Here is a 16,675-nt window from a genome sequence, read left to right as displayed (position 1 = left end):
CTGGCATCAGGTTTCGAATATGAAGAATTTTTAGTCTTTAGCATCTTAGAAGCCGGTTGTTAATGTAGATAACGAATCAAACAATAAAGGCTCTTAACGAGTTAGCACGTATACATAACTTGTTTAATTACAGCCAAATCCAAACAATTAATATTATTTTGGAAAGGTCAATTATTACTCACTTAGAAAGCACTATCACCAATTTTTCACGTACAATGCAATAAATTTCTTGTTTTTAAATTGTATGAAAGATCTTTCCAAACGTAGGCTACAAAGCCAAACATTTTTGTATGCAAAAATATTATATTTTGTATACTTTCTTTGAGAAATTTTTATAACCAAAATACACAACATGAAAGAATATTCAAAAGAGGGGACTCACGCAATTTATTTTATTTTAAGAGATCGCCATATCTTAAAATCAACCCCAAATACAAACCCTTAACATAGTTTCCAACAGCTGTTTCGCCCAATATAGGGTGACTAGTAGCGAGTCATGAGAGAGATAAGCAATTGATAAAAATAATTTTAAAGTCATGACACATATAAATATAAACTACATATATACTTATAATAAAAGTTTTCTTATAATTTCCAAATCATCATTCTCGCTCTTTATAGAAAGCCGGTACCGGTTTACACCCCCTTTTCAAAACCAACACACTTCCACAAAAAGAACAGCGAGAGAGTGAGAGAGAGCTCTCTTAATTCTGTCCGTTACACAGGTAAAAACAAATAACACCTACTAATTAAATCTATTAATTTAACTCTTTTCTAAGTAAATGTTTAATAGTGGAAATTATTAATTGGAAATCTATATTTTAAATAATGTATTTAATATTACTTGGTGTTATTAAATTTGATAAGGTTATATTTGCACTAGGCAAAAATGATATATTTATGTTTCTGATTCGAAGACAATATTAATATACAATTTTAACATTTTTTAATTGGTAACAATGAACTATAACAATTTTTTTGCCTGTGTACTCTCTTCTCGTTCTCGTTCGTGCTCAGTTTTAGAATTCGCGGCAGTTGTTTTTGTTTGTCCGGCGCGTTCGCTCGCTTCACGTATGCGCTTGTCGAAAATCAAGGAAAGGGCGCGGAAACTAAGTTTAATTAAATATTTCGAGTGCCTCGACTAACACAGCAATTAAGCGAATGTGCAAAACGTGAAAGCAGTTGCGAATAAAACGTACTCGTCGCGAAATTAAAAGCTTTTTGGGAGCGTCCTGCGATGGAGAAGCGCGTGAGGAAAAATCAATTCGTAAGTAAATGGGCGACGCGGAAAACGGTGATTTAAAAATCAACTGAAATGAAACGCGTGCGGAATTTACTTGAACGCCAAATCGTTCGCTCAGCAAAAATAGCGTTTTGTGCCAACAGAAAGCGCAATAAATATTATATAAAATTGTGCATATGATGCTCATATGTATGTACATTATACATATAGTGCAAGAAGAACGTGCCTGTGAAGACCAAGTGAAGGCGAACAGTGTGAATAAAAACAAAACAATATGAACGAACAAGTTTAAGTCACTGTTACGGCAAGTAATGTACAAGAATATACATACATATACATATGTATGTATATATTGGTTTCCAACTGGATGGATTGGAATGGAATGGCAACTGAAATTGACTAGAAGGAAGTGGAAGGAAGAATCGCCGTTGATGGCCCTTCTTCCAGTCCGACCTCTCACACTTTCATAGCCCCTGCAGCAAGGATGTTAAATTAAACCCAGTGAAAAGAATTGGGAACAGTTCAAAAAAACCATAACAGCTTCAGATATCAGCTAAGATCTGATGTACCAACAAATATCTTTACAACTGTTCCAAATTTATTAGTGAACTCTTATTTTATGACTGCTTTAAAATATCAAAATTATACAAAATACATAATATAATCTAATAATACATAATTTAAAATATAAAATTAAAAGAAACAAAATAGAATTTATTAAATATAATGTGCTACTTCAGTAGGGTTTGAGTCACTTAAGCCGACACAATCAACTCTAATATGTTATCTGTTCGAGGGTCGTTGTTCTCGATTATTTATAAAAACTCGCCAAACACAAAGGAATATTGTGATAAAGAGGCGAGAAGTGGCTTTCAAATTCGTGGCTTCTTATCCTGTTGGCGTTGTTGTCACTATTAATGCAATGACATTCCCCAAACAGCTGCACTCGGTCTCTCGCTCTCCGGCTCTCTTCAGTTGTTATTTCCGTTATGCCTCCTTGCCATGCACTCCTCCCCTCCCCCACCCCTTTGCATCCGGTGGGTGAATTAGCTGCAGTCGAAACGCATTTACTTTAATTTATTTGTGGTTCCAGTGGGCGTCACTTTCTCTCCCTCTCTTTTTTCTCTCGACAGAGAGCAGCACATGTCATTGTGCTTGCATATGCATTTGCATTTGTATTTGCCGTCTCTGCTCTCTGATTAGCCTCCTGTTGTTATTGTAATTCGCATGCAGATTGCACCTAGTGATTGCCATTCAAATTCGACTGATAGTGGAGCTGGAATTCGCACTATAAGCATACATATGTACATATGTTCTTCCTGGGTCAAGTGGAAATACAGAATTACTTTATCGCCATTACCATATGTAATCAAAATAATGAACTGTCTTTACAGCATATGGAATTTTATAAGAACTATAGCTAGAGCTATGTTTAACATTTCTTTTTTTCAGAAAAGAACTAACAAGTGCATGATGAATAGTACCCCTGCCATCAATTTATAGTTATACCCGTTACTCGTAGTAAATAGATTCGTTTAAAAACAGGCAGAAAGAAGCGTTTCCGACCATATGTATATATATTCTTGATCAGGATCAATAACCGAGACGAACTGGTCATTTCCGACATGTCTGTCTGTATGAACGCCTCGATCTCGTGAGCTACAAAAACTAGAATGTTGAGATTTAGCATGCAGAGACATAGACGCAGCGCAAGTTTGTTTCCAAATGTTGCCACGCACAGTCTAACGCCCACAAAACTGTCACGCCCACACTTTTAAAAAATTGTTAAGTTAATTTTCATTTTACTTAATTTAATTTTACTTTTTACTTAATTTACTTTTTCCCAATATCTACCGATATGGCAGAAAATGTTGAAATTTCTCGTTTGCACTTCCACTAGCTGAGTGACGGGTATATGATAGTCGGGGAACACGACTATAGCATTCTTTCTTGTTTTGTTCATTATGAATGACTCTAAAGCAAACGCTAAATGTTGTTAAAGTGCTCTTTAATCAAATAAACATTATTTTTAAAAGTATTGAATGCGAGTTCAAATAGTCTTTTAATACATCATGCTTGTATTGGGTGTATTTCATCTTAAATGTATACGAATTCGTAGATACGAAAATCTGAATTTGAATAGACCTTGAACCTTTAACCCAGCTGTGCCATGCCTTGCGGGCTATACTATAGAATAGTGTTCAAATGGCCCAAAAAGGTGCCATTATATACCTATACCAATTCAATTATCTACATATCAGCAATGCCTTTTAATCATTTTTTTAATTAATTTTAATTTTTAAATTTATTTATAACTCCTATTCTTATCCATTGCTTTTGTCACTGTCTTTTGAACAACAGATTAACAGATATTGTTAATTGGGACAGAAAGTAATAGTTACTTGAGAACGGTTATAGATAAGCTCTCCATTAGTAGAACATGTTTTAGGGAACAGAATTGTAAAAAGTTTAATTAATGATCTAATCATTTTGTTTTCTTATGGGGTGTGTACTTGTGCTCGTTCGTTATATGAGTCATAGTAATATTTCCACATACACATGAAGTGTGTACGAAGACTTGAAAAACGGATGTCCTGTTTTTTTTTGTTTTTGTGCCTGATAACAATTCAGCAGTGCAGTTCCACTTTGATAAACAGCCGCCTGTATTGTGGCAGTCCCTACTGGGTTGACTATCTGAATGGGAAGTTACTGAAAGTGAAAAGTCCACAAATACAATACAATTACTGAATTGAAATATTTGCGGGATCGTAGCGCGTGGCTGATTTTATTGACTGCAGATGAACAGCGGCTAAACAAAACAATTGTACCATTGGTTTGGGTTTTCGTTTTGGTTTTGGTTTTGGTTTTGATTACTGGTCTTTCGGTTCTTATTTTTATAAGTACGATGAATGGACTGTCACGCTAGTCTGAGTTTAGGGCAGCAAAAAAAAAAAAAACACTCTATTAACTGAATGACATAATAATAAATTTAGTTTAGCTTAATTTCTATTAACATGTGCTCCATTACGCGCTTCCGATGAGCTAGTTAAGAAATCGATTTTTTTATACATATGTACATATGTGAATGTGGCTCTTTAAACAAGCTTCGCAACTTAAACATATATGTGTATAGTTAGTAAAAATTTAATGTACATTAGTTGGCTTTACGGCAAAGTGAATTACAATATTGAGCTGGTTTCGAAAAACCCATAAACTTAGTAGCGCTTATCTTGAGTTATGGTGAGGACGGTTCTACACACATATGTTTTCAGCTTTTTTTAAGTTTTACAATGTCACAAAATATATTTTCTTTTTATTATCTTTGCTTGGTACTACATTTTTCACGGGACAAACTGGTGTTATTATGTTTTATTATCTTTGGCGTTATCTGAGTGCGCCACAAAACCCGAAATTTCAAAGATAACTTCTCAAATACGTAATTGCACGAATAAAGCTAATCACCATGGATATCAAATAGATCACTAAAATAGAATTGCTAGGCAGGATGAATTATATACACGTTTACATTCGTGCCACTGAACAACATGTGATTATATAATTTTCTTTTTTGCTCGACTAGTAATTTTTCAATTGGCCGCTGCAGTGCATGGGAATAGTTTTGTATTGGCAATGGATCTAATATTAGAACATTTGCACATACAATATTTGCCACGATTCGCAAACTCTTGTTTGTTGTGCACTCCACGCAAATCGGGCATCCAAAAAGCGTTCAAATCTGCTCAGAACACTACAATGATAAGCAAATACGCTGCTAAATTGCGTTTAATTGCTATCGTACATTAGATTGGAACGCGCTGGCTGTCTGACTTGTTGTTCATGCTTAAATTTAATTAATTTGCAATTACAATTGCAATTGCAAGGCACCCAGCAAGTCGGGCAAAAGCACAGTGGTCTCTGGCATTGCATTCCCACAGAACGACAACAATTTTCAATTGATGATTGCTGGGCTCAGGGGTCTATCTCAGATTTTACAAATCCTTGACCTGGTGACTGCACATCCTCAGTGGGTTTTGGTCTGAAACTGTCAAAGTCATCGATGCGCAGCGGAATGGCGACGAGCTTAGCCAGGCCGTAAAAAACGGCTAAACACAGGCAAATGGTCAGAATCATATGACTGGGCGGCACTAAAAAAGACATCATATTTTATTGAACTGGTTTCTTAAACTTATAAGCTCGGCAGACCCTTGTTGGAGGACCAAGACTGTTTAATCCTAGACGATATCATTTTTATCACACTTTACACTTTGATGACAGAGTTCCAAATGAGTTATAAAGTCAAATTGAAGTATCGAGTTCAAAAAGCCACCAACTGATCAAACAAAAATTACGCCGAGCCATTTAAACATACAGTGATCTCTAGTAATAAAGGGAACAAGTAAATATATATTAAGACACGGAAATGGAACGAATTCTATACATCTAGATTCAATACACCTTTTGTTTTCTTTAAACAGTTAAAGATTATCGGTATATTACGATCTATAAATAACATATTTTACTGTATGTTTATCTCTAGTCATAAAAGGAACAAAAATTAAGACCCGGAAATGGAAAGAATATTATACATCTACATTCAATACACCTTTTGAATTCTTAAAACTATTAAAAAGTATCTTAATATACCGTCTACAGATACTATCTCAAGATAGGTACATCAATTATTCCCGACATTGGGTACTTGAAATATGTTACTTTGATATGGGAAATTCCTAGAAATCGATATGCGCAAATAGACTATTAGTCCGAAATTATATAGTGGGTCAGAAAATGTTATTAGCGCACCCGTGTAATCTGCAATGGAAGTTTCTGATAACCACTAATAATACGTTGCTGATAAGTCGAGCTAGTGCGAAGAATGATAAGAACCGTCAATGATAATGGACAAGCCCATGTGATTCACCGAAAATCAATTACCAAAAGTCCCATGCGACGATATGCATACCTAAGAGCTCAGAAATATGCATTTGAAAGGCTCTTACTTCTTTGCTTCTTACTTCTTTTCCTTACTTCCATTTAACTGATAAGTGGAAACAAGTGCGAAACATGAAAAGAGAACAAGGCGGACAACTGGCGGAAAATGCAATTGTAAATTGCTTAAAAGCCATCTGCATTTCGGTGTTCTAGTCGCATTTATAAGCCAAGTGCCGACTCGTTCGGGTCCAAAACTGCAGTCAAGCTTAATTTACTTTTGCCACATTCGGTTGGCGCAGCTGTTTTGCATTCCCCTGCTTGTGTGTTACTACCAATATTATTGTTTTATCCATGCAAACAAAATTATTAAGTAAGTGCTAAACAAAAGATTCATTAAACAATGACGGCGATGAGAGGAAACAAAGAGATTTTCGTGCTCAAATCAAAGATTTAATTGTTCTAACAAATGCGACGACTGCAACTAATTATTCTAATCTAAAGTTTATTTTTGGTCAGTTAATGTGGTCATTCCTAAGGTTTAAGGTGCCCTTACAAAATCAAAAACCATTTAAGCATAGTTCTTTCAAATCAGTGACCTCTAGTTGAAATATAGTTTATTAATTAACATCATTTATGCTATTATCACTAATTGTGTGCTTAGTTCAACGACACCAACGAAAGCCATTCAATTATATTGGTTTAGTACGCGTTTTAGTACGCTCATTCCTAACTAAACAAAACTACGAAACTAAAAGAAACCCATGACGAAAAAGTTATCTTTATTGCGGTGTCAAAAGTGTAATTGCGTTTCTATTTAAACTTTGCTAGAGAATAGGCAAATACTTGGTGTCCAAAAGCCCACAAGATGCTCTATGTTGTCCGCTAGTTTTATGACACAAACTCGACAATAGAAAAATATTCTTTGCGTGGACTATTGATTTTTCTGGGTTTTTTGCAATCTTTACGTAGAACAAACAGGCAAAAAGACCTATTGCGGTTATCTCGGCAGGAAAAAAAGCGCAGACACGTTCATAACGCAGAAAGAGCAAATATAGAAAATTAAAATGTTTTTTGAAATAAATATTTATCATCAACGACTCTGCACTTGCAGAATGCAACGCCGAGCGGCGGCAATTGTCACGTTTTGCATAAGATTAACACAGTTCGAGTTAACCGGGCGGAGGCGAGTTAAAACCGAGCAAAAACAACCAGCTCCATGCTCAGATAGTTGACACAAATCACCGCGTGCAGATGCGATCCGAAAAACGCAACGATTTTATATATTATAGAAAGACATACACGTGGCTAATCTACTGCGAATTCGCTCGACCTTATTGCAGAAAATGTAAGGAGAAGCCTCACCAAATTCCCCAGCCGAAGTAAACCAACCAAAGAAGCTGACAGTCCTCAAAAAAGGTCCCTGAAAGTTCCTTCCATCCCCAAGACAGAAAACTCAAACTAAAGCCAAATGACTGCCAACAGTCTGCTAGGAAGGTCCATACTCAATGAAGGTGAGTAGAACCACAATGCACCGGCTTGGTGTCTATTGGATCCAATAGACATTGTAAACGCCGTACAGTTGTGCAAACATAAATTACATTTATAAACTAATTCAGCCAACATTTTCCGCAGGGCGCTCAAACAAGCGATCATTTGTGTCCCTGATCGTGGGCCTGATCGTGGGCTTCTGCCTGGCGGAGCTGTTCGTCTACTCCACGCCGGAGCGGAGTGAATTCATGCCATACGATGGCCATCGGCATGGCGACGTGAACGATGCCCACCACAGCCACGACCTGATGGAGATGTCTGGGCCGGAACAGGACGTGGGTGGACACGAGCACGTGCACGAGAACGCGACGATAGCGGAGCGACTGTATAGCGAGGTGCGGGTGCTCTGCTGGATCATGACCAATCCGAGCAACCATCAGAAGAAGGCGCGCCACGTGAAGCGCACCTGGGGCAAGCGGTGCAACAAGCTGATCTTCATGAGCTCCGCCAAGGACGACGAGCTGGACGCAGTGGCTCTGCCCGTGGGCGAGGGCCGCAACAACCTGTGGGGCAAGACCAAGGAGGCCTACAAGTACATCTACGAGCACCACATCAACGACGCCGACTGGTTCCTGAAGGCGGACGATGACACCTACACGATAGTGGAGAACATGCGCTACATGCTCTATCCGTACAGTCCGGAAACTCCAGTCTACTTTGGCTGCAAGTTCAAGCCGTACGTGAAACAGGGCTACATGTCCGGCGGTGCCGGATACGTCCTCAGCCGGGAGGCTGTGCGTCGCTTTGTGGTCGAAGCCCTGCCGAATCCGAAGCTGTGCAAGGAGGAAAACTCGGGTGCCGAGGACGTCGAGATTGGCAAATGCCTGCAGAATGTAAATGTGCTCGCTGGGGACTCGCGCGACTCAAACGGTCGGGGTCGCTTCTTTCCATTTGTTCCGGAGCACCATCTGATTCCATCGCACACGGACAAGAAGTTCTGGTACTGGCAGTACATCTTCTACAAGACGGATGAGGTAAGACCACAATCAGTTCAAAAATGTCGCACTACAACCGCTAAGACCAATTCTTCGCATTTCAGGGACTTGACTGCTGCTCGGACAACGCCATATCCTTCCACTACGTCTCCCCCAATCAAATGTATGTGCTGGACTATCTGATCTACCATCTGAGGCCGTACGGCATCATAAACACACCCGAAGCATTGCCCAATAAGCTGGCCGTGGGCGAACTGATGCCGCAGATTAAGGATCAGGAGGCGGAAAGTACGAGTGGTGGCGTCTCCAAGAGATCCGCCGAGACAAAGACGCAATAATAGAGAGACACGGGTAGACTCTTCAATGTACATATAGCTTTTGTATATATCAATAGGTAATTGTGTAATCCCTACACAATGAATCGCCGCTATAAGATATCCTAGCAATGCCATTACCACTTCCAAAAACGAACTTTGTGTCGTCGGTCATTTATCCACATCCCGAAAGGTTTCGTTTTGGCTCTAGTGCAGAGCTCTTTCCTTTTGTACAAATACCAAAACTAGGTATAATTTAGTTATGTTACTGTAGTGTGTAATTAAATCTAGGTTGTAATTATACAGTCATCACTAATAGGGCGCATTTACTATTGAATTCTGGTTTTCCGTCACTAAGTTGGCCATTACGTATTTATGAGTCGCCTAAGTAATTCCTATACATATGTAGTTGTATATTTAATCTCTTTTGTGATTGAGATTATTACGTATTATAGATCTTAATCTTCTACATGTATTAAATAAAATGCAAATGTATTACAACGGAAGCTATTTGCCTGATTTTTTTCCAAGTGCAACCGCCACAATTTTAAATGCACTGCGACTATGTGTTATCGATTCATTTGGGCTGGCCAAGTACTAATATCGGTGCATGTCTCAGCTATTTGGCATGTGTGAGCAATCGGTTAATCGTTGGCTATCGGGTTCCTTCCATCTCTATAACACATGTTTTGTTTGTAAATAAAATAAGTAATAATGTTGGCGCCAATTAAGCACTTATTGGGGAATTATCGCATTGTCTTAGCCAGCGGCTCTCCAAGGAGACAGGAGCTGGTCAAGATGTTGGTAGGCTACACCGGAAACCGAAATCCATTCAAGCCATAACCCAATTACCAATTTAAGGGCCTCAATGCGGAATTGTGCCCATCGACTTTTGAGGAGAACTTACGCCTGGAGGATTTCCAAGAGTTCTCGGATTATATAGAAGCCACTGCTCTGGGAAAAGCCGAGGAGGTGTACTCGAGATTGAGCTCCGCGGGGGACTCCAAACACCTAATTGTCATAGCCGCAGATACGATGGTGACCTTGGGAAAGGAGATCTATGGAAAACCGAAGGATCCTGCGGACGCCAAACGCATGCTAACCAAGTAATGCCATTTTTCTGTGCATTAGTCTGTCCGGACCAAAACTATACGCTTCATGATTGCTTGTATATACAAATAATGTCAGTACTACTTGCGAATAATTTGCATATCAGGCAGTTGGAGAAGTACCTACATTTAATAAGATCTTGCATTAATTGTTTTTAAATTGTCTTGCAGTCTCTCTGGAACCTCCAACCGCGTTTTTAGCGGCGTTGTGCTGAAACATGCCAACGGTATTCGAAAATTTACGGACACGGCGGACGTGTACTTTGGGAATCTGCTGCCGGAACAAATTCAGAGCTATGTGGACTCCGGAGATCCCCTGTAAGCAGCTAATATGAAAGATATGATAAGCATACATTGCGATTCTCAAATTGCAGAGATAAAGCTGGTGCTTATGGCGTCCAGGGACCTGGGGGTGCGCTCATCCACCGGATCGATGGGGACTTTTATTGTGTCATGGGACTGCCCCTGCATCGACTGTGCTGTGAACTCAATAAGCTTTTCCTAGAGGATCTATCCTCGTAAGAGCTGGTGTCATCAGAGCCAAACTACCTGAGGTTTATGTGGCAACAAGCGTCAGAGGCTACACACACTCCAGCGATTTTAATCTTGGTTGATAAGCGGCTATATGTCTACGACGTTGAGAGCTGTGTGCTCTTTTTTAGCCCACGTCAATTAAAAATAACAAATCATATGAAAGCGAGCAGAGGAATTATAGAACATTTTTTAAGAGAGATCAGGGAACAGTGGTCATATTTAGAATTTTTTTTGAAAAATGTAAACTCTATATTGACTTGGATTTTATAACTTGTTTAGGCTTTCTACATTTTGCTAGTTGACAAATAGACATAAACCATTTGTTTTTGAATTCAAACCATCTGATTACTACATTTTGTTTGAAACTACTGTTCCCACTGAGAGAATCTCGCTTTTGGCGTGCCCTAATCATTTAAAAATGAGCAAATTTAAAGATAACATGGCTGTACGACACAATTAAGTGCTGTATTTACGAGCTTGGCTGCAGAGCAACCAGCGGTGCCCCAGTAGACAAGCAACGGTTGCGCCAATCGGATCCATCATGACACAGATCCCCGAGAGCAGTTATAAGATGTGGGGTGGACGGTTCAGCGAGGGGCCGCACGAGGCCCTCCAGTCGCTGAATAACAGCCTGCCCTACGATTCCCGACTCTATGCGGATGATCTGGATGCCAGCAAGGCGTATGCAGAGGCGCTCCAACGAGCTGGTCTTTTTAGCGCGGCCGAGGCGGATAAGCTGGTAAAGAATCTGGAGCTGTTGCGATTCGATTGGATCGAGGGAACTGTGAAGTTGCTACCAACTGACGAGGATGTGCACACGGTGAACGAGCGACTGCTGGTGGAGATTACCGGCGAACTGGGCCAGCGCCTTCACACGGGCAGAAGCAGAAATGACCAGGTGGTCACGGACATGAAGCTTTGGCTTCGCAGGGCCATTCGTGAGACCTTGGGCCGCCTGAGTCGCATCATCGAAACGGTCGCCCGGCAGGCGGAACTCCACCTGGGCGTCCTCATGCCAGGCTACACGCATCTGCAGCGAGCCCAGACCGTCCAGTTCTCCCACTGGCTGCTCTCGCACGCCTTTGCCCTGAGCGAGGATGGCAAGCGGCTGGTGGAGCTCAGGGATCGGGCCAATGTCCTGCCCCTTGGAAGCGGCGCTCTGGCGGGAAATCCCCTCGGCATCGATCGTCTGTGGCTGGCGGAGAGACTGGGATTCTCGGGCGTCACAGCCAATAGCATGCACACCGTGGGAGATCGCGATTTCGTAGGTGAGTCTGGCGCAGAAACGCCCATTTAAGTCATTTCAAAGTCGTTGATAATGGATTTGTGTTCGATTGATTTCTTATCAGCCCACCGCTCCACTTTTGATTATTCAGGGGAGGCACTGATAAGTGGGGCTGGTATAATTGTTCAGATTACGCTTCTTGGTTTTGTCTTTTTTTCCACAAAACTATATTGTTTTATTTTACATTTTATTTTAAAAGCTGCACTGCGGCACTGTTAATGATAAATATTTATCAATTCTTTTTTGATTCCTAGCAGCAGTGCAACTATTTTGAACTTGCATTGATAAATTTGTAACAAGTTTTTATTGTAATATGAACAACGTACTTTCATGGATGTCGAATATTTAATTGGTTCGCACTTTAATTGGTTCACGATTATTTATTTAGTTGACTTCATCTACTGCTGCTCTATGGTGAGCCTCCATCTGTCCCGCTTGGCGGAGGACTTGATCATCTACAGCACCAAGGAGTTCGATTTCATCAAACTGGCCGATGGCTACTCCAGTGGTAGCAGCCTGATGCCCCAGAAAAGAAATCCCGACAGCTTGGAGCTGATTCGCGGCATGGCCGGAGTGATTACCTCCAATCTGACGGGCATAATGATGACCATTAAGGGCACTCCGTCCACCTACAACAAGGACCTGCAGTACGACAAGCAGTTCTGCTTCCAGTCCTTCGACAAGCTGTCCCAAGTGCTCGAGGTCACGTGTGGTGTCCTGCAGACGATGGAGGTGAAGCAGGAATCGATGGAGGTGGCACTCAGCACAGACATGCTGGCCACTGACTGGGTAAGCGTGGCTAAAGAAATAATGAACTAAAATGACACACCTTCCCATTATTCAGGCCTACTATCTGGTGAGGAAGGGGGTTCCATTCCGCCAGGCGCACCACATTATCGGTCGCGTGGTTTCCGAGGCCGAAAAGCGGGGTGTGGGCATCACCGATTTGCCGCTGGGAAAGCTGCAGACATTCTGTCCTCTATTCGGATCGGATATCGTTGCGGTGGCGGATTACTCCAACAATGTCCAACAATATAATGCGATTGGTGGAACCGCCAGTAGCAGCATCGTGGAACAACTGCGTTTGCTCAAGAAGAGCGCAAGGCTTTTGGCCAAACAGTCCTAGGACGAACATATACATTTTTGTAATCAAACTGAAACGGAAATTATATATATGTCAAAAAAAACCGGTGCATACCGAAATATAACATACAATAATTAAATACGAAGGAGGTACATTTTTGTCGCCAATTCTTCACTTCCTAGGGCAGATAATCGATATAGATATCGCATATAATATAGTATAGATATAGTATATTCTCCTACCTGCAATGAAATCAATATGCTCTCCGCAAGGGTATCAAAATAGTGTCATGTCCACTGTAAAATAATCCGTCTGCGAGTATACCTTTAGCAGGCAGTCTAGAACCACCGCGTTTATTTCGTTTCACTATATTTGTAGTTAACAAGTTAAGAAGTTACATTTACAAGGGGATCTCTTCGGGAATGCTATACGGTATAAATAGGGCTTCGATTGGTGTCGCCGCCTAGTTCACGCTGGGGCTCTGGGGCGTATAGGTGTAGGGTTCGTGGGGTTCGTGGGGGCCCTGCTCCCCGTTGCCCAGCTGCTGGTAGCCGGTGACAGCGGAGTTCTGGGGCGGACCCATCTTTCCGCCGGAGATGAGGACGCCGAGGCTCTGCTGCAGCTGCCAGCGACGGGCCTCGCGAATGGACTTGTTCCGCCGGAGCGTCTTGGCCAGCATGAAGGCGCAGAGGACGCCGAGGAGCTGGACAAAGGCCACCGTGGTGGCTCCAGTGGCAATCAGCATGGCGCTCTGCGACACGATGAAGTTCATCTTGCGCAGGCAGCCGTAGTCGAAGGTCTGCAGACAGGTCATCTCGGTGGCGCCGTTCACACTCTGGGGCAGGATGCCGCAGCAGGAGTTGGGCACCTCCACGTCGTCGGCTCCCAGAGTGGAGTTCTTGTTGGGGGAGTAGTGGTCCCTCCAGTCCTCCGGCTCATAAACTCCGCAGCACTCAAGCTGTGGTCAGGAAATTCGTGAAATTTCTTTTCGAGCATATGGCTTACTTCAAGGATTCTACATACCATAGATTGCATGAAGTCCACACCAGCCCGCACATTGGGATCGGGCTCGTACTCGACCAGGGCCTGGTTCATGGTGCGGATCAGCATGCCCCTCACCTGCGACTGCATCACAAAGGCGGCGATGGCGGCGGAAACCTCGAGGATGAACACCAGGAACAGGCACACTCCGTACTACACAGATATGTCATCGGATTAGCACAGCACCCATTTCAACTTAAAACTTCAACATAACTTAGCATGTATGGCTACATCTAAGATATGCTTTGAGGATATTCAGTTCAGTTAGTGCCCCTACCAGATTAATGACCATCACACTCTCCTTGACGGCTCCATAGGCGCCCAGGGTGGCCACTGCGATCAGAATGAATCCGATGGCAATGAGGAGTGCCGGTGGCGACGAGAAGTGACCATCGATGAAGAGGCTGAAGTCGCCGAAGACGGTCTGGATCGTAGTTCCCACCATAATCAGGAGGATGGCGGTCAGCTGGGGGGAAATGGGAAACACGGCATGGGTAAGAAATCGTCAGGAATCGCATGTCAAATCCAATTTGCGGTGAGATATTCAGTGTGACTGCAGTTGGGTGTTCATCTACTATTACGAGTATGTCCATTCTGGATGGCTTTTATTCTGCCAACACTCATTCTACTTATATTTTGCAGTAGGCCAAAATAAATCTGCTTTTAGTTATTAGTAATAAAAGTATCCAATACGTTGCACATATGGATGGGCACTGTTGGCTTTCTAAATCGCACAGCCACTCATTTTACACACTAACGTAATTATTGGCTTGTTTAGAAACATGTATGTTAATATTTGATTATTGTTGAGAACACATTTATCACCTCGCCGGAAATACATACGTATGTACATTGCTCCACCCACACTATAAAAAGTATTTTGGCCTGGCTATCTTATCAAAATGAGTAATGGTTAAACTGAGTTATCGCAGGGAATGGTGAAATACGAAATATATGTATTTGTAACCGAACTTTAAGATTTTCCTAGCACCAAAATGTATGGTTGTCAACAGCTGCTACGGCATAATCTCAATTGTTTTTGGTCTTGTTGGTGTTTGTTCTAAGAAAGCAAGCGAAAAACAGTTGGTAAGAGAAAATGCTTCTTGACCTGTTTCTCTTTCCCTCCGATTTCCAGCTTGCTCTCATTTATTTTCCTATCAGCGACTTACGTAGGCGCAAAACAAAAAAATAAAGTGCTACACCCACACTCGTTTACCTCGACGGATGATAAGACTGGGTGTGCTCTGTGTGATAAGAAAGGCAAACGCAGAAAATGGAAAATGAGTCAAGATGGCGGAGCAATGATTCACGGGTGGCCTTGGTGAAGGATCACGATCCAGGATGAAGGATCTACTCACCGCGAACATGAAGCTCACGATGACGAGCATGTACTTGGCGCACTTCATGCCCGAATTCAGCTGCAGTTCCCTATTCGCCATTTCGCTGGATTTTAGCTGCAATTTGTGAAGGTGTTAATCGCAGTCCAATTCCGATATAGTACAGTATAGTATAGTATATATAGTATAGTATAGTGTATTGCTCGCTTTAATTGGCCGCCGACCGACCGGCAGTGCACGTACTTTAACTTTTGCTAGTCTCACCTGAACTGAGTGGCAAAACGGTTAAGGCAATCGGCCAACTCAACCAGCCAGCCAGCCAGCCAGCCAGCCGTCTCTCTCCCACGCTCCAAACGGGGAAGTGCGACCTTGCCGCCCTCTCTCCCACTCGCTCTGACACTGCGAGAAATGCATAGCCCAAATACAAGTTTAGTATAATGCAAATATATGCTTTTGGTTTCCTTTTTTCCTCTTATACAGCTGAATGCAAGCAGTTGAGCATTAAAAAATATCATGAAGTAATGTATAAAAATATATAAATATATATATTAAATGCCATTTACTTTTACAGTGCACTCTCTGGAAAGCTTCCCAAGCGACCGTTATCAGTTTGTAATTGCTCATAGCCTTTCAGCTGGACAAATATATGATAAGATAACGATTTCCTCGTTTTCATTAGGCAAGTTTTCGCAATAAAACGGATTTTCTAATATCGACCCAATGGTCGATGGTACATACGGTGCATTGACATTAAGAATGTTAAACTTACCGAAAGTGGAAGGAATTCATCTACTTATAAGACTTCACTGCCCCTAAATCCCCATATACCCACATATGCTGGTCAAGTTCGCATGTCAATGCCAGTGGCTCAATCGAGTATATTATCGATTTAAGTTTTAAGTGAGTCAACTTCTATGGGCTATCGATTTTTTAATCGCGCTGCATTTCCAAATTGCTTAAAATATTTACAGGTAAACACAGGTGTGCTTGCTCATAAGTATTTTAGCTGTCTGTCTGGCTTCGGAGGGAAAAATATGATGTCTGTGTTGACATTTTTTACTATGTGCTATATAGATCTTTTTAAAATAAATTATTCTGAAACCCTATGTAACTATGAATATATAAGGCAAATTTGCACCTCAGCTTAAATATGATATATGCAAAATGTGTTAAAATTAAACAAGATTATTGGTGTTATATAACATAATATATTTGTATTAGCTACAGCTCAAAACGCATTTGATTTAAAAACGCAGTACTTCTATAATCTGTTAGTAGGTTAGGTACAAAAGTGATAGGGCAACATTTTTAGA

General features: G+C 41.4%; 4 protein-coding genes across 6 annotated transcripts; 3 read left to right on the top strand and 1 right to left on the bottom strand.

Moving 5' to 3' along the window:
* Window positions 1-706: 706 nt before the first annotated feature.
* LOC6542268 (glycoprotein-N-acetylgalactosamine 3-beta-galactosyltransferase 1) lies at window positions 707-9,341 on the top strand. Of its 3 annotated transcripts, none has more exons than XM_026979186.1 (4): window positions 707-725; window positions 7,516-7,686; window positions 7,808-8,697; window positions 8,763-9,341. In XM_026979186.1, exons 2-4 carry the CDS (start codon window positions 7,644-7,646, stop codon window positions 8,994-8,996), a joined length of 1,167 nt encoding a protein of 388 aa, XP_026834987.1. In that variant the 5' UTR covers window positions 707-725; window positions 7,516-7,643; the 3' UTR covers window positions 8,997-9,341. The 3 variants fall into 3 exon arrangements, with proteins under 3 accessions (XP_026834987.1, XP_015015021.1, XP_001969252.1); XM_015159535.2 differs by lacking the exon at window positions 707-725 and adding an exon at window positions 1,005-1,267; XM_001969216.3 differs by lacking the exon at window positions 707-725 and adding an exon at window positions 6,361-6,545.
* Window positions 9,342-9,611: 270 nt separating this feature from the next.
* LOC6542490 (septum formation protein Maf) lies at window positions 9,612-10,952 on the top strand. The gene is made up of 4 exons (XM_001969215.3): window positions 9,612-9,776; window positions 9,834-10,078; window positions 10,253-10,399; window positions 10,456-10,952. Exons 1-4 carry the CDS (start codon window positions 9,687-9,689, stop codon window positions 10,601-10,603), a joined length of 630 nt encoding a protein of 209 aa, XP_001969251.1. The 5' UTR covers window positions 9,612-9,686; the 3' UTR covers window positions 10,604-10,952.
* Window positions 10,953-10,965: 13 nt separating this feature from the next.
* On the top strand, window positions 10,966-13,129 carry LOC6542324 (argininosuccinate lyase). Its single transcript, XM_001969214.3, has 3 exons — window positions 10,966-11,883; window positions 12,289-12,689; window positions 12,745-13,129. The coding sequence occupies exons 1-3, from the start codon at window positions 11,157-11,159 to the stop codon at window positions 13,024-13,026; spliced, it is 1,410 nt and encodes a 469-aa protein (XP_001969250.1). The 5' UTR covers window positions 10,966-11,156; the 3' UTR covers window positions 13,027-13,129.
* A 176-nt stretch (window positions 13,130-13,305) lies between these two features.
* LOC6542058 (CD63 antigen) lies at window positions 13,306-15,686 on the bottom strand. The gene is made up of 5 exons (XM_026979182.1): window positions 15,606-15,686; window positions 15,384-15,479; window positions 14,303-14,491; window positions 14,008-14,178; window positions 13,306-13,942 (listed from the first exon to the last, which is right to left on the bottom strand). Exons 2-5 carry the CDS (start codon window positions 15,462-15,464, stop codon window positions 13,448-13,450), a joined length of 936 nt encoding a protein of 311 aa, XP_026834983.1. The 5' UTR covers window positions 15,465-15,479; window positions 15,606-15,686; the 3' UTR covers window positions 13,306-13,447.
* Between the last annotated feature and the right edge of the window lie 989 nt (window positions 15,687-16,675).

Source organism: Drosophila erecta, unplaced genomic scaffold (assembly GCF_003286155.1).
Source record: "Drosophila erecta strain 14021-0224.00,06,07 unplaced genomic scaffold, DereRS2 tig00000055-arrow-pilon, whole genome shotgun sequence".
Lineage (NCBI taxonomy): Eukaryota > Metazoa > Arthropoda > Insecta > Diptera > Drosophilidae > Drosophila > Drosophila erecta.
The sequence above is the reverse complement of the archived record's forward strand: the minus strand, read 5'-3'. Positions and strand labels throughout refer to the sequence as shown.